We start from the raw sequence: 16,955 nt of genomic DNA, 5'->3' as shown, positions 1-16,955 counted from the left end.
TGAACACACACACACAAACAAATCCCTCATGATGCTGGATGGTGATGAATGCTATTTAATCCTGTGGTCAGAATGTCCCAGGTGGGAGGGGTCAGACCTTCTTCTCAGGGCTATCTCTTACAGGCCAAAGGTTCAGCCTGATGGCATCCCCAGACACAATGGCTGCATTTATTCATATGCAGAGGATAGGAGAGAGAAGTTTAAATCAGTGCACTCACAGAAATAACGTCATGTCGTAATTTAAATGATTTGAAATGAATTGATGTACAAAAGAATGATTGTCACAGAAACAGTTCACCAAAACCATGGCTTAAGTAAATGAACTGAACTGAATTAACAGAAAATGCAAAACAAAAATGTTGGATTATGTGGCAATTTTATTTTTTCTAAAAGGAGTTTATATCCTTCAGTTAAGTACCAGCTTTAATCAAAAGGGGTCACCCACAGTGATGAACCTATAGAGAATAATGACCCAAATCTGCTGCTCAACTCTCGTTCCAGCCCATTGTTTTTGCTGTCCGGTCCCAAACTTTAGGGTTTTGGTTCCTTCTCAGCGCTCTCATAGTGTCATATTTGGCCATAGCAGGCAGCAGATTTCAGCTTAAAAGCTAGTCAGATGATAACATGAACCAGTGTTCACGTTATCATCATCTTAGGTTTGCTGCAGTCAGTTTAACCCATGGCAACAAGGCTGTTTCACCAGTGAGAATGGCTTAACTGTAAGTAGATACCTGTGCACAGAGCAGGTCACACTGTTGACCTGAACTATATTTGAGGTGTGAGCACGTGAGTCCATTCTAGCGTGCACTGGGAACTAAATAAATCTAAGCTTGTCTAAGCTTGTTGTGCACTTGATGACTACTTCCAGCCAATGAGACAAATTTATTCATAGCTTTGGAAACCAAACTTTTTTAGGTGTTTAAAAACTTCATTGAACAAGTGTGCATCAAGTGAACATCATCATCGCATTGTCTAAATACACCAGGGGATGGATGGATGGATGGATGGATAGATAAATAAATAAATAAATAACATATTTAAAAACCACTCAAACACTTGGTCAAGCTTAACCGTTTTAACAGTTTTTTTTTTGTAAAGCATTCAGAATATTTGGTCAAAATAAACAATACTTATTAATCATGTAAAACTGAGAGCTGAGATTTCTGCCGGGATCACTGAATCCAAACAGCACATTTTTCCAAAGTAAAATTAGGGCAGATATATTCAGCAACAAAGTTTATAAAACTACGAAAACTACGTTGTCAGTTATCATCAGCAATCATTTTAACTGCCCTGTGAGCCAGTGATAACCCCGGAAACTGCGCGCATACAAAAACCACTACACACAATCTCATAGAGATACAGGTTAAATCCAGATGATGTAACGTTCAAGCGCTGAGCGCAGACGTTGCCTTTCCTCTCATGTTTCTCTCACATCCCTCTAAGTTCACCGTCAGTTATGATCAGGTCAGGATCCTAATATCAAGTGGTCAACACAGTCCACCAAAGCAGACGTCTTTCCACCCTCATTTTAATGGACAATATGTGTATTTGGTCTTTTCCCTTCCTTCCCTCCCTTTCCACGTTCTCCACTTTTCCCTCGCAGGCCACAAGTGTTTGATTCGCTGTCTGGCCGTGCATATTAATGAGAGGGGGGCAGCGGGCTGCTTTTTAAAAGAGCTGCTGCCTGCTTCTCCACAGCTAGCGAGAGAGAGAAAGGGAGAGGGAGAGAGACCTAAACGAGTGATTGGCGATTCATGTAAGCGCTCAGGACGCACAGACGGAGTTGCACAACCAGCGCTCCAAAGGGACTCCAAAAAAGCAGAAAACCCGCAGCGCTCCTTCAGTTCTGCCATCCAACTCTCACTGCAAGTGGATATCATTTGCACTTCGAAAGACTTTTTCTTTCTTGATATATTTGTGCGTTTACTCGTAGAGACTGTTTGGAGAGCACGGATTTTGAGGAGCCTGATTGAAAAAGAAAATCCATCTTTTTTTTATTTGTGAAGACATGCATCGGTGCACAGCTGTGCTACTGTTGTTAGTGGTGGCTTTGTACTTCCTGAGTGCAGAAGGTAAATTACTTTTCGTTTGTTCGTCTTTAGTTTAAGTTAGTCATTTGTGAAAATGCGCTGTTTTACACCGAAGCTATGGACGCTCTCAGGAGAAGATGTGACTGAATAACAAACAATAGGTGGAGACGCAGGCTGTACGTTTTGGTTTGTTATGTGTGCAAGAAAGGAAGGATAAGAGAAATAAATGCAAATCTCTCTTCCAGTCCAAAGTTTGTTTGAATCGCGCGTCAAGCTGCTGTCAGAGGTCCCCGAATGTCCTGCGCTGGTTACGAAAACAGCAACTTAACCTTAAAGTTTCACTGATGCCTTTGCATGATGATGCTCACAAAGTGACTTTATGTTGATATTATCGATATGCCCCCTGTTGCGTGTGTTTTAATCTGATCAGAAAACCAATCCAGCACTTTGTTCATAACCTAGTTTTATTTGTAAACACAGAGAGCTTCTTCAAACTAGATTGCAACGATGAATGCAACTGTGGCGAAAGTGTGAAAATCTGATCTCGTCATGAGACTGGAGTTGGCGTTCTCAAGCCTTTTTGCACTCTGAACACCACTCTGGGACTTCACTGTGTCTGGCAAGACAAGTGAAGCTCACCATATGCAGCTGAAATAATTTAAGCCAATATTCATGGAGCCTTGTGGAAGGGGGTGGGGGACTGGACGAAAACTGATGGAAGCAAATGTCATTTTTCTATTGAAAACAACAGATTTAATGTATAAATAATTTGGTGGAAGAATTGTTTCTGTATGTCTAAATTAATAAGGAGCATTATTATTATTTGGTAGGGCTTTGCTATGTGCATATATTTTGTGCAGAATGAGGAGAAGCCAGTACTCATCAACTTATATTGCATTTTGCACTGGATTCACTGATACTTGCATTCATTAAATGTTGTTGACAGATTGGCTGGAGAGTTGTCTTTTTCACCATGTATTCATTCACGTATTGGTTTATAAAATGACCAATACCATCACATAGATGGCTGAAAATAGGAGTGAAGAAGTACTTTGATTTGGAAAGTAGATTCTATCTTCTTCTATCTAACTGTGCAAAGTGTTGGAGCTGTTTTTCCCCATTACGCAGTGCTGATAGCACACGTAGATATACTACCCTCAATGTCTCCCTGGTTTTATTGGCCTTTGTTGTACAGTGTGTCTGTGCTAAGTGTGGCCACCACTGTGGGGCTTGTGACAGATTTAAAGGCAGGCGGTCCGGACAGATAGCAGGTGATGGATGGAGGAAACCTTGGACTACCCAGGTCATCACCTCCCATCGCAGATATACAACCCAGCAAAACTCATTTCCTCTGCCTCTATTCACCAGCATAAAATAAAAACAGCCAGAAAATTGAACCTGGAGAAGATGTTTGACTGAAATGAGTAAATGTGGAGATAGTTAAGAAGGGAGATTGCAGGTAACCACAGTGGAACACCTGTTTGTTTCCTTCGCTGTGCTTATGATGCAGGAATTTATTAAACAACAAAATCTTACTTGAAAGCAAGGCAGCTGAAGCCACAGGTTCTCCTTGCGTAACTCGAATCTCTTGAACCAAATCAGTTCATTTTGTGGCTGTGCAGTGAACAGTGGCAGTGACAGAAATAGCCGGTTACTTTTGCAGGGTACCGACTGAATGCCAGTTTTCAGTTTTATTACTTTTTTTAAACATGTTTAGATGTGACTTTATTTAAAACCTTTACTGTGTTGTACATGTGAATGAATCAAGCGGTTAAACTGAAGGGACACTGTTTGTTAAACGTGAAGCTTTAGCAGTAAGATACCAGACTTAAGTACTGGCACTAGTAATCCTCCTCATCAGTGTGCAATTTAAAAATAAACTGGGGATTTAATAATGGTTGAGAGCCAATTTGCTGTCAAATCACAAAGAATGAGCTTGTCTATCAGTTTGCCTGAAGTCATTTTGAAACTTACTGTAATAATCTGTCGCACAGTTCAGTTTCCGTTATATCACTGTACGTCTCCAGAATTACAACTACATTGTGTCACTGTTATGTGAAAATACAGCGACTAAAGATGATTTGATTGTACCCATGTGTTTGATTTCTCAACAGCCTACAAGTGCAGGTGCACCAGAAAAGGACCAAAGATCCGATACAAGGATGTACAGAAGCTGGAGATCAAACCTAAACACCCGTACTGCCAAGAGAAGATGATATTGTGAGTGAGACTTGTCTTCTTCTTCTTTTCTCCTTATCCCTCTCATTCTTTGTACCTTCTTCTTCCTCAGTCAGTCATTTTCATAACCATTTTGTCTCTCTGTTTTTTTTATCTTCTCACATTCCTGCCTTTCTTTTTCTTCCTCTTCATTGTCTTCCATCTCCATGTGTGCACTACAAACAAGTACCTGATTTATACTCAGATATACAACTGTAACTGTGCCATGACTGTACTCCAACGTACCATAAAAACATTTGGCAGCTTGACAGGCATTTTCAAAACATCCTGGCGTCTGTGCTTAAAGCACTTAGGTGGATTTACAGTGTAACGATAAAGTGATGATTTCTTTACACTCCACAGCCTGGAGTTAAAGATGATTCATTAGTTCAAAAGGTGGGGAGAAAAGAAACACAGCTTTACAGAACTTTTGAGGACTCTCTACATGACAATCAGATGGACGGTAAAGCATTAAAGCATTATTTCTGTATTATCATACATCTAAGATCCATATATATATAGTTTTAGTTTGGTTTATGACTTATATATGTCTGTTTGATCCTCCCACTCTGTCTCTTTGCCATCTGACCTTTGACCCATTAAATCACAGCCCGAGCAACTAGACAGCTTCAGTTTGATAATAGCCAGGCCTCTTCTACTTAAGAGATCCAAACAGACTTGATGTAACCTGTGGCAGTCAGACAGACATTCCAATCCTAAATATATAAAGTCACCCATTATGTGTACGTTATGTACTATATATTCTGTGTATGAGTTCAGTGTTGGGGGATGAAGTAAAAATGTGAGGTGTAAGTTCTCAGTGGAATTTATTTGATGTTTCATATCAAAGCTACATGAATGGACAACAGATGGGGATGTTATGGCAGCCTCCCTGGAGTCGGTTTCATGTTTAAGGCACAAACTCTGCTGCCGCCTGCTGGCAAATAACAGTATGACAGAACAGCAGCAGCTGACTAAGAAAACAGATTGTGTGGATGTGACAGGAATAAACACTGTTCACACAGTCACAGTCCCTTTCAGGGACAAAAGTGTCCCCGCCATAGAAGAGTAGAGTTTAGATTATCTCTTAGTTAAAAGATGTGTGTGTGTGTGTATACTTGTATAATACTCGTGAGTAATTAGTAATGAGTAATTAAGCACATTGAGATGAGAATTATAATGTTTAATTATTACACAGGAACATATGATGATAAAAATGATGATGGATGATTGGATTTGGATTTTTCCTGTTACATGTATGTCTGGATGTAAGGGTGAAATGTAACAGTGACACCATTCAAATTGTTTTTATTTTTTTGCTGCAACTGACAAAGTGTGGCGTGTACAGATTATCACAGAAATATGATCCACCTGCAACTGATTAATCAGATAACATAGATCCCATATATTTCTTTGTTGTTCAATGCTGAAACCAAGTAAATACATGATTTTGTCTGTCACCAAAAAAAACCAAAATAGGTTTGAGACTAGATTTGATTTGGTCTTTGTCGACCCACAGGTCTGTGGTGTGTGTAAACTGCCTCATAACTATTATTTAAGGCTGCTCTATTAGCATGAGATGGGGGCCACCAGCCGCTGGTGCCCAGTGAAAAATGAGCCTCAGCAGGCTCCGGAAAGGCACAGAAAGAAAGCGAGCAGGAGAGAAATGAGTGAGAGAGTCCCCCCTCTGGCCTTTGTTGTGGCCGTTTGGCTGACGGCGCTCAGTTTGGCATTCTGGGCGACCACTCCTAACCTCAAACACACACAAGCTGAGAGCCCGAAATGTCCCTGTTTTCTCCTTATGTCCTTTCTCCTTTCCTCTTAGTTTTGCTTTTAAATTCAGTCTTTTTTCCACTTTGTCTTATTCTTCTTCTTTTATATTTTCACCCTCTTTTTTGTCTTATCACTCATTATGTTTCTTGTTGATGCTCGTTGTCTTTATCACTTGTTTCTCTTGTCTTTTTCTCACTAACTCTCTGCTTCTACCCTGTGTTATGCCTTTGTCAGCTCAGGATACATTCAGACCCTTTACTTACTTAATTAAAAATAGTAATACAATACTATAAAAACACTCCCTTAGAGGTAAATGTCCTTACAGAACACAAGTCTAACCTGTACTTTGAAATATGCTGATTATGGAGAATACCTCATTGTAGAGTGTTATATTATTGTCATGCTTACATTACTTATTCGTTAACATGTAAGAAGCATTTTAATGTTTCTACTCTTTTTGGCTGTTTGATAAGATGAGCATATTTTGGATGTTAAATCTAAATCTGCAAAGCAATTAGTAGCTGCCAAAATATATGTTGTTAAGTTTAAGGTACAGTATTTCCCCTTTAAATGTAGTGGAGCAACAACAGTAGCAAAAAGTGGAAATACTGATATAAGTTAAAGTACGCTTGACTACCATCATTTCTTGTCTTTTTCTTTTGTCCTTTTGCTTTTTTGTTCTGCTTTTAGCTCTCTCACAGTGTGCATTCTCCCCCAGTGCCTATGAAACATTTTGCTAACCATATGAGCTTTTAGAGCCAGTGGCTGCACCTCAGCTGCCCAGGTGAATGTTAATGAGGAGAAACTAAAGCTCAGATTAACACAGTAATTAGATAAAATTTCACCCCTGCTAAGCAGCCGTGAATGAACATTAAGGGTATGTTTATTACAGCCGCGCAGATATGAGATCATTGGCATGCATACAAAGGCACTTTCATGTTCTATCTATCAAGCGCACTGTCAAAGCTCAGTTCTTCCATAACAAAGCATGCAGAGCTGCCCAACTAAACCTCAATGGCCAAGCAAAGTGACAACTGAATGGGCAGTAAAATAGATGCAAAACACTTTAATCCTTATAACTACTGAATGCAACATTTTTATCGAGAGTCAAGTCTTTTCTCTACTAGTCAACTCATTGGACATTCATGGTTTGGTGTGCCTTTGAGTGTGTCACTGGATGGAGAGGCCCCATGGCATGGTGAGAGTTTTTTCCCACATTTCTCTTATGTGGCCTGAATATGCCACATGCAGGCAGACTGTCTCTACTGTTGCCTTAAGCAGAGGGTTACAGACAGACCAACTGATTCAATGAGCTTAGATGTCACATTTTTAAGTGGCACCTCCGTAGTATTGCTTCATTGCCAAGAAACTGGCCGCCCAGTGCAAGCTGATTTTTTTGAATTGTGAAGGCATTTAACTGTGGAAATGTTATTGAGAGCAGCAAAGAATAGCAGCTAAAATTTGGGGCAAAAACATGTCAACCGTGACACAACTTGTCCCCTCTCTGCTCAAATGACTCACACTGGCTTTCAGATGGTTTGAAATATTTTAAATCTGTGTTTTTACTCTATTCAGCTCTCGACTCTTAGTTGATCCCAGCCATCTCTCAAACTATGGAAGTCAACGTGGCTAATTCTACACTTGTCGCTATGTTGCCATGTGTTTGCAGCACAAATTCAAAAGTCAAATGTTTATTGCACAATTTCTACATTTTCTTTAGGAACCACTGCACCAAGAGTCATGATACAGTAATAAACAGATTCTGTTGATTGTGGAGTATTTGATTTAGTCTGTTGTTTGGGAGGAATTACCGTAGATGCACATTTTTGGGGCTGTGAAACTAATTTGAGCACAGGCTGACATGAAGCTACAGAGGCTAGTGTTATGAATTGTTGGTGGCCCTACAATCTTAAATTAAACTCACATGGAGGTGCAAATTGACTAACACTTTAACATTTGGTTGAATTATTCACACGCACAACTCTTCTCCAGTACACTATGCTTTATTCACTGATTTTTTTTGTCTTCTTCAGGGTGATGAAGGCAAATTATTTTGGTAATAACGTGAGGCTTTTTGGGTTTAATAAAATCTCTCTTTTTTGTTGTCTCTTCTCTGCTCCTCCCCTCAGTGTGACAATGGAGAACGTGTCTCGGTTCAAAGGGCAGGAGTACTGTCTTCATCCCAAACTTCAGAGCACCAAGAATCTGGTCAAATGGTTCCGCATCTGGAAGGACAAGCACAGGTAACAATCTTGTTACTATTAATCAGTATATTATCAATATAAATCTGTTGGGAAAAAAAAAAACAAAAACAAAAAGTAAAAATGATATTTTGCCATTGTAGTAATACACAAACTTATTGCTCACTTGACACAAACACACACCCACATGTACCAACCTCTGTTACCAGTGACTCTGACTTGTATATCATGTCCAGTGGCTTTTCTATGATGCTTTATCGATTTGTTTGGTCAAAACTCATCCTCTCACCTTCTCTCTATGATGGGGAGGTCAGGGGTCAAGTTCAGCCACAGACAAAAGCCCTGTGGAGAAGGTAGTGATGCAGAATGTGCTCAGTACACAGCCATATTTCTCTCTGTGGGTTACCGACTGATTAGATCTATGCCCTTCCGCTTTCATCTGCAAAGCCAACAAATTCAGCTAAAGAAACATTTGATCCTTTATTTGTCCATAGACTAAAAACCCTGGGTGGAAGCCGTAGATGATCCTGGCAGAAAAGTCTAATGTGAAGTTAGCCACAACCAAAACAAATGTTAGGAATCACTGCAAAATTAACTCTTATTTTTGTTTCTCCCTCAGGGTGTACGAAGCTTAAAACTTCGGCTGCCCAGCATATGTGGATCAAGTGAGACAAGAATAGATGACACCATCACCAGGACTGTTTTTATGAAGTACAAGGTGTAACCTACAGTCAAACTGTACTTCTCCCTCTTCTGCCTGAGATCTGTCAAACGCATTAAGAGATATCTTTAGCTCGTGTATAAGCTGGTGGGCTCATTTTAGTCAGCCATCATGTATTTACAGTCACTCACCAGTCCAGTCTTTACAGCCGTAGTTATACTTGTCAAATAGTGGACAAGACACCACCTGTCTGTGTTCAAACAGTTGTAGGTTTGATTTAAAGGGACTTCTCTTTTGCTTTGGGTTTTGGGTTTCTTTCAAAGTGAAGAATGTGTCATTCTTAAGAAACAAGCAAACCATCCTTTGACAGATACAGTGTAGGTGTTTCTATTGTTAAGATTTTCACTTCTCTGTATTCAACGTGACAGGTATAATATTTGTACATTGCCAACCTTTAGGATCTGGTTACCTGTGTTTAAGAGGTTGTAGTAGAAATGCAGCGCAAAAGGTTCTCAATGAATCTGATTCTCTGTAAATGTAGAGGAGAGGCAGTGATTACATATAATACAGAAGTTTCTATTGTTCAGTCAGATAGAGGAGATCTACCACTGTGTGTGTGTGTGTGTTTATCAGGTCCATGCTAGTCATATGTGTCAAACAAACACACCACTCTGCAGCACACACTAAACCTGCAGAGTGTATTTACAATAGATATTAAAGAATACAAATAGTTCATATGTGCCATTGCTACATAAATTACAGTCTGTGGATTGGAGTTGATTATTAAAAAACACTAAGAGAGTAAGACTGTCTGCAGTTTACATCAACAAAAGAAGATCTGTTTTTCACTGGTCGAAAGATTTTTTTAGTTCCACTCGCTGAAACAAATGTGCAATGAAGAAATATCTCATACAATCTCCCTGCATAACCACTGTATTGAGTTATGATCGCATACTTAAGGGTAACGCTGGTGATATTTAATTTTTTTGTTAATGTGAATCAATATCCCATGAAAATAGCCAACTCAGCAATGCTTTACTCTGTCTCCCAGTACTTCTCAAATTCCCTTTGGTACTCAGGCCCAGTTCCATTCATTCCTACTGAAGACGTAAATATTTAAAACACAATAGAAATAAACATTTTTATATTAAAAAAAAAAAGGCTAACAAGCGTTAAGTGAGAATTTGTTGATAACTATTTTCAGCCATGGATTTATACACGTTTGATTCTTTACTGATTGTTTACAGCAGTACAGTGATTACTCCAAATCAACTACAGTGCCCATTTTATGGTAAATAAAGAACCTTATCAGCCACTGCAGCAGTGTATCTCACTGATGTGTTTTTAGAATAGTACATTTTGTACAACAGTGGAGGCACAGAGGAGGTACAGAGGAATAAACTAGATCAGGCTTTGGGTAGACAGACAATATTTACTAGGATCTATTCAGTGTTGTTTTTGTTTTTTTCACAGGATTTGTTGACAATAAAAAAATACAGAGTATTATCAAACATACTCTTTAAAACAGACTATATATTGTGTTCTTAAAATTGGACCAGTGCACAGAGTTCCAAAATGTACCTCTTCTATCTCTTAAACAGGTCAATTTGGCTTACAACTCAAATCATACTGTTCACATATAAAACAGACCACGTTAATTACACCACAGCATTCATCTGAATATATTACAGACTGTTCATTTGTACTGCTAATGATCATTTCTCTGTCTCTTACAACCCTACATGAATTACAATACTCTGCTCGTTTAATGATCTCTCCTCCTGTAAATCTCTTGAACAATACTATAAGTTGTGTTATTATTTTGTATGCTGTGGATACACTTTGTAATAATGACTGTTGGGTGTTGTTTTGTTGCCACCAAACAGAATTCACACACAAATTTATCTGCACATATACAAAAACACCACACTTTCTTTACCTTTTGAAGAATGTGCATTACTCATGTTTTATATCTTATATATAAATATATATATATATAAACGCATTTTGTAAATGGACCAGTATAGCCTATGTGTTAGTGAGAATGAATTCACCTTAAGACTTTATAGTGTCATGTATATTGAATTACTGCATTATAGTTGTTTTGCTTTTGTTTATTTAAATCTTGGTTTGGTAACAGATATTTGGATGGCTAGTGTTTGGACTGGCCCACCAAACACACAGTTAGACATTCCACTGAATATAAAACAATAAACAGAGCAATAAACTGTCAATAGAGCAGCTTATGTTTGCATTGGATTCACTGAATTAATGACTGTTATCACAACTGAAACAAAGGAAAACAGTATTGTAGCAGATGTGTAAATGGGAGAGAGGACAAAGAGAGCTCCATCAAACTAAAGTGCTTTGAGGCAGGCAGTCCACAAGGTGGCAGTACATACCAACTGACTTTTAATCAGGCTAACTGCAGGTGACAGTAATGTAATGAGCATACAAACATTTTAATTCACACATATATTGAGGTAATGTAGATACAATTAAAACCACAGGCATGAATAAGAGGATATAAGTACATTTTTTGAAAGCATGGAATATCTGGATAAAACCATAAAAACACAACAGTATTTTACAGAGACAACAAAAAACAAGTTTCTTATAATCATTAATTAAGAAAAAATCATCAGAAATTAAGGGTGTCTTTACGAAATGGCTTAGCCCTTAAACCATCACATAATGAGAAGTCTCACATAAACTATATTGCAATCAAAGTCTTTTCTCTCAGTGGAGACAGACCGGTAAACCTACCTAATTGTAAAAGTGTGCACACACAGATATTTGACTTTTGGCCAAATTCTGCTTCACATAAGACAATCAGACAGTATGTCTTTAATTTAGACAAAACTAAATGTGAGGTGGTAAGCTGCACTGTAAGCAAATGCACTCGACACTTAGCAGGTTAAAGCGGTATCGGCAGACATCAAATAAATCAACACTCATCTGTCTTCCTATGTCTTAAGTTTCCTGTCTCTGCGCGTCGGCTGTCTGCAAGGCGGGGTCAGTATTTGGCAGCTGTCTCCCGCTGTGCTGTGAGTGAGAGAGGCGGGGTCAGTATCTGGCAGGTCCGTCCCTGGAGGGTGTGTGTGTGTGTGCGCGCGTGCGGGGTGCGTTAGACTCGCTAAGCAACGACCTGCAAACGGGCATCCGAGCCAGTCCGAGCAAAAGAGAAAAAAAAAACAGGAACCACATTATTTTCGAGTGTCTTTGCAATGTTCACGACGATATTTCTACACTGCCTGCTCTGATCTCATCGAAGTTGCCGTCTCTCCCGACGTCGGCTACAAAACCCAAACAAGAAATTAATGCATCTTGCTCCGCGCTCCTGTTTGTTTTGACCTGGTAAGGTAACTGCTACCCCGAGCGACTGATTAGCTTCCCCTGCTAACAGCGCTTCCTCTGGTTCACTCAGCATCTTAGTAGCTAATGCTAGCCAGCTAAGCTAACTGTGCCAGACGCTTTGTGTTGTCTGTTTAATCAATGTTATGCTTACAAGTGGTTCGTGAGTTTATGCGGTGCGTTTGTATCTTTACTTAGAAGATAATATTTAAGTGCACAGTGGATGTTAAAGCCCGTTCGTGGCTTTATTTGTGTTCATTGGTAGCTAACGGCTAACGGTTAGTTCCATCACATCTGTAGCTCCTCCGCAGGCACAGTAAGCTAACTCGGAGACCGAAATAGAAAAACTGCCATAAATTATTCAATATATGGGATGTATTTGTTTTTGGTTTTTTAACGCGAAAAGTAAAATTGAAAAATGCGTCTTGTTTTCAGTTTTGCAAACATTTGATACCATAGTTGCTTTTAGTTCGTATGGTTGTGTCTTCTTGCTTCTGCATGAAGAATGTGAGATGCAGCGGACAATTCAGAATTACCTGGATTTTACGGTAATTGTCCACAGCAGTGTTCAGAAACATACACCCTGTGTTTTGGGTTTCTGGAGTTTCTTTTGTTTTGAGCTGTAGCCTTAGTTTCGTTTTCTGAAATGACTGTTGCTAGAAAGCTTCACCGTTTACAGTGATGCTCTCTGCTCGGTTATAGAGAAGTGTCTGTGCTGGAATGTTCTGGTGTTTTGTGGCACAGCGATTACAGCCATTAAACTGTTTTGCCAGCCCTTTGGCTGATAAATAGATTTTAATGTGTATTAATTGATTTAGCAACGGCGTTTAGAGGATGTGAAGGCTCTCTTTCGTTTTGGCTCTCTAAAATCCTTTGCATATTGCATAATCGTATCCGGCTATTGCCCTGAATTAGAACGGATTGGTTTCTCCATATGGTGTGCTATAGGCATAAGTGAAGGAACCCCCATGCATTACAAATGTACACTGTAGGACATTGCTGTGCACATACACACATACACTTTGATTCACACATAAACACTGAGTTAGAGAGAATTTTTTTATAGCCAGTAATTTTTGACACTTAATAGACTTAACAATTAATCGATTAATTGAGAAATTAGGTGGTAGATAAAACTAATGAAAATAGTGAATTCGTTGCAGCTCTGTTCAAATCAGATTTACACACACATATGACAGAAATAGTATTAAAAACCTATATCAGGGGCTAGAAATAAAAAAAATTGAAAGGAAAACAAAACCAGTGTTGTGTCTGAGCTTATGTAGGTGCAACCCTGAGGTTGGTGTGTTGAAGGCTGCCCTAAAGGAAGTTATTTATTTAATGCATCTACACAAAACTGTCCTGCCTAGTTACTTGGTGCTACAGAAAGCTCTGTTGCTTCTGTACTACATGCTGATTTGATGAAGTGTGTCTGTGGTTTTGAGTTTGTGAAATACAGCAATGTGTTATATATACAGAGATGTAAATGCAAAATTCCAAAATTCTTTAGCTATATAACATAGTACATACATACATTAATACTGCTTGTAATAGTAAATATACTTAAGATTCAAACGTGAACCGCTCATTGTGAAGAAGGTATCTTTTGCTCTGTATGTGTTTTTAGCTTCCTGACCTCAGTGTCTCAGCAACAACAATAATAGCAACACAAACAAGTTAAATTTAATCTGCAGCTACTTTACAGAATGCACACGATCTATGGTCTTATCTGAGGGGCTTGTTCGAAATGTGTCTTACAGCTCAGTAAAGGTTAACCTGTTAGCAAAACAGCTGAGTTATTGTGTAACAGACAGCAGATATGTGCATAGACAGGGTGGTGTAAAGGTCAACTTTGCAGTGGTGCTGATGTTGGAAAAATGTTAGTAAAATTGTTGTTGAGTCAGCTGCAAAAATACACTTTTGATTGATACTGTCAATTTTGCACTCAGTTGTTAGTATTGGTGGACTTTGCTGTGAAACGATTGCAGTTTGATACAACAACTCTGTGATAAGTCATACCTTCATGAAGGTTATGATGTTCAGTTTTTGTTGAAACAGTTTTAGAGAGGTGTTGATTGAACTTCACGGTCATTCTGGAAACTGCACTTTGTGGTGGTGTGTGTTGATCTGTGTTTTATACTACTGACAGGCATCTCTAGTATTTTTGTCCACCTTCATTGATATAAAAGGGGGTAGACAATGCCACCACAAACTACATCGTACAAAGTTACCATAAAAAGATGAATAATCGCCTTTCTAAAACAATTTCAACAAAAACTGAACATCATTTACCTACCAAATGTCAGAAAATAGTGAAACATAACCTTTATAATAAATTATTATGTTTCCTAAAAAGATCAGATTGTGACTGTTGAGATAATGACAGCATTAATAAAATTAACATGTATAGTTAGTGCCGCGTTTGGCGTCAATCTTATTAAGTGCACCCAAGCTGAACCTGTAGCCCTTTATGTGAAGGGTCTCACGTATGCACATACCAAGAATATCAAAACTCTCCAGCCTCCTGCAGTGTGAGATAAGACTGTGTGCGTAAGACGACCCATAGTTTTTATATGGAAGGAAAACACTCGCACACAGCAGTCACAGCAGTGTCATAACCACACAGCTGCCTGCAGTGTGGGATTGTTGTTGTCAGGTCAGTGAATGGTTGTTTTTTTTTTTTTTTTTTTCAACACTGTGGACGGGCGCCAAGCTAAACCAAACGTGGTCCAAATCTCTCTAAAGCTGGACCCACACTGCCAGAATTCACCAGATTTAATGTGACTAATCCCAGTCTGCTCACACCTGTATGAAAAATATGTTCCATAACCTCCTCTTTTTTAATCAGTCAGTCTTGGGATAATCCCAAAAATCAGAAGAGGGGCATTTATAACCTGCAACGATTTCAAGACGTAATCACAGCTGTGTAATAGATATCTTTGTGTCGAATAAGAAGCATTGTCTCATGGTGTAAATTAAGCCAAAAAGGGCTGAAGGCAGTTTCTCACAGTGTGGCACTGACCTGGCCCAAAGATTGTGTAAACAGAGATGATCCATTAGGTGGCTGAAATAAGAAAGGCTTTTACAGGGGGAAAAAAATCATCCTGTATTCATGTGTTTTTAAGTTTTTTTTTTCCAAAGAATATCAGGGAAAAAGAATGAAAGAGCAGTTTTCCTTCACATTCTGGTGTTAAATTTATACGAAAAAACATTGCAATCCAATATTGGGATGCATATTCATTAAAAAATGTCTAAGTTGAATATGAGTTTGAACACTAATAGATGTCAGTTGTTTACTATGTAATACACATGTAAAAGAAAAAGTTCATAAATCATATCTTTTCCTTGGATTTCAATTGCTTTAAAAAAAAATGAGTAGGGCTGCAGTTTTTGACCATTTTCATTGTCTGACATAATCTGGAATTGATTTTCTCGATTGATTGTTTGGTCTAATATGTGTCAGAGAATAGTGATAAATGCCTTGTACAATTTTTGAAAACCCAAGGTGATGTAAATAAACTCCTTGTTTTGTCTAACAGTCTAAAACCAAAACAGTCAGTTTGTTATCACATAAGACAAAGACTTAAACCATTAATCATTTATTAAAATAGTTGCTGATTACATTTCTGTCAGTTGACCATTTGTTTCACAAATGGTTGCCTCATCTGAAAGACCTTTTATTTGAAACCAGAACTTGCAGAAGTGAAAGGAAATTTTCACCGATTTCAGTATTATTACCGAAAGTAATGCGTATACCAAAAAACTGGGTTTACTAAGTACAAAATACGGACTCATTTTTTAAAATCTGTTCAGCAGTTTGTCATGATGAGAGCTCTGTGTCTTGGCTGCATTTTGCTCAGTTGTATTTTTGTGGTTAACCCAGATCAAGTCAATGTGATTATATATAAAAAGATGTCATTATTCCATTCCAGACAAGAAATCAGTCTTCTTCATGAATTTAATCCACTGTATTACCCCAGAACAGACATTGCCTTGAGGCAGTTTTATCTATAAACAGTTTCCAAATCGAATTTCTACAATATCACATTATATATATCTAATACAATCTAAATTTACAGTGATTTACAGCAATTGAGAAGCGGAGTGATGGAAAATTTAATCAGTACCTCCCTCCAAACTGACATATTCACATTACTTGTTTGAATGTTTGATTATTTCCATTTCTTATCTGTGGTGTGTGTAGTAGATAAACAACATTCTGGGCACATTTCTGTAATGTGTCACTAGTTATTGGCCAGGTATTTGGTGAGGTATGCTCTTAGTTTTATTGTAGATGAGTATACACACAGGAAGATGGAGAAATCCTGTGTTGAGCAGTTGCTTGAAAGCAAGTGCTCTGACTATACAGTATCTGCTGAAGTATCAAACCACTAGAGAGATTGTTATAGTGATCATAGTCACATGACTGCAAATACAGAATGGCAAAGTGTCATGGGCTGCATCTATAACACATTGCACAGCTTTTACACTTGTCAGATGACCTTTGCCTTACATTAAGTCTGTGGTTTTCTTTTTGAAGATATTTTAAAACTGAGTGTGATCTTTAAACCCGAAGAGCAGGAGTATGATATGTGGAAATAAAAAAAAAGAAATTCTTACGTTTGAGCACCTCTAAGCAAATACATGTTTTCTGCATATCCTCAATACTTAATAATAAAAAAAATAATTTATTATCAAAATTGTCGGCTGAAACCA

General features: G+C 38.4%; 2 protein-coding genes across 5 annotated transcripts in view; both read left to right on the top strand.

The window, feature by feature from the left end:
* Window positions 1-1,707: 1,707 nt before the first annotated feature.
* cxcl14 (chemokine (C-X-C motif) ligand 14) lies at window positions 1,708-11,126 on the top strand. The gene is made up of 4 exons (XM_041048398.1): window positions 1,708-2,075; window positions 4,148-4,253; window positions 8,153-8,266; window positions 8,844-11,126. Exons 1-4 carry the CDS (start codon window positions 2,012-2,014, stop codon window positions 8,857-8,859), a joined length of 300 nt encoding a protein of 99 aa, XP_040904332.1. The 5' UTR covers window positions 1,708-2,011; the 3' UTR covers window positions 8,860-11,126.
* An 860-nt stretch (window positions 11,127-11,986) lies between these two features.
* Window positions 11,987-16,955, top strand: part of fam13b (family with sequence similarity 13 member B) — a 65,763-nt gene continuing 60,794 nt past the window's right edge. For 3 of the 4 annotated variants that reach the window (XM_041048395.1, XM_041048396.1, XM_041048394.1), the window contains exon 1: window positions 11,987-12,242. The gene's annotated coding sequence lies outside the window, so the exon portion shown is untranslated. The remainder of the gene's footprint in view (window positions 12,243-16,955) is intronic. The other variant, XM_041048397.1, reaches the window with a different exon arrangement.

This window comes from Toxotes jaculatrix, chromosome 10 (assembly GCF_017976425.1).
Source record: "Toxotes jaculatrix isolate fToxJac2 chromosome 10, fToxJac2.pri, whole genome shotgun sequence".
NCBI lineage: Eukaryota > Metazoa > Chordata > Actinopteri > Toxotidae > Toxotes > Toxotes jaculatrix.
The sequence above is the reverse complement of the archived record's forward strand: the minus strand, read 5'-3'. Positions and strand labels throughout refer to the sequence as shown.

Bases quoted from the DNA above. Each gene is read 5' to 3' on its own strand.
- cxcl14 (XM_041048398.1), top strand. From the start codon at position 2,012: ATGCATCGGTGCACAGCTGTGCTACTGTTGTTAGTGGTGGCTTTGTAC. The intron at 2,076-4,147 runs GTAAATTACTTT...ATTTCTCAACAG, and splicing joins GTACTTCCTGAGTGCAGAAG to CCTACAAGTGCAGGTGCACC. The intron at 4,254-8,152 runs GTGAGTGAGACT...TCCTCCCCTCAG, and splicing joins TGCCAAGAGAAGATGATATT to TGTGACAATGGAGAACGTGT.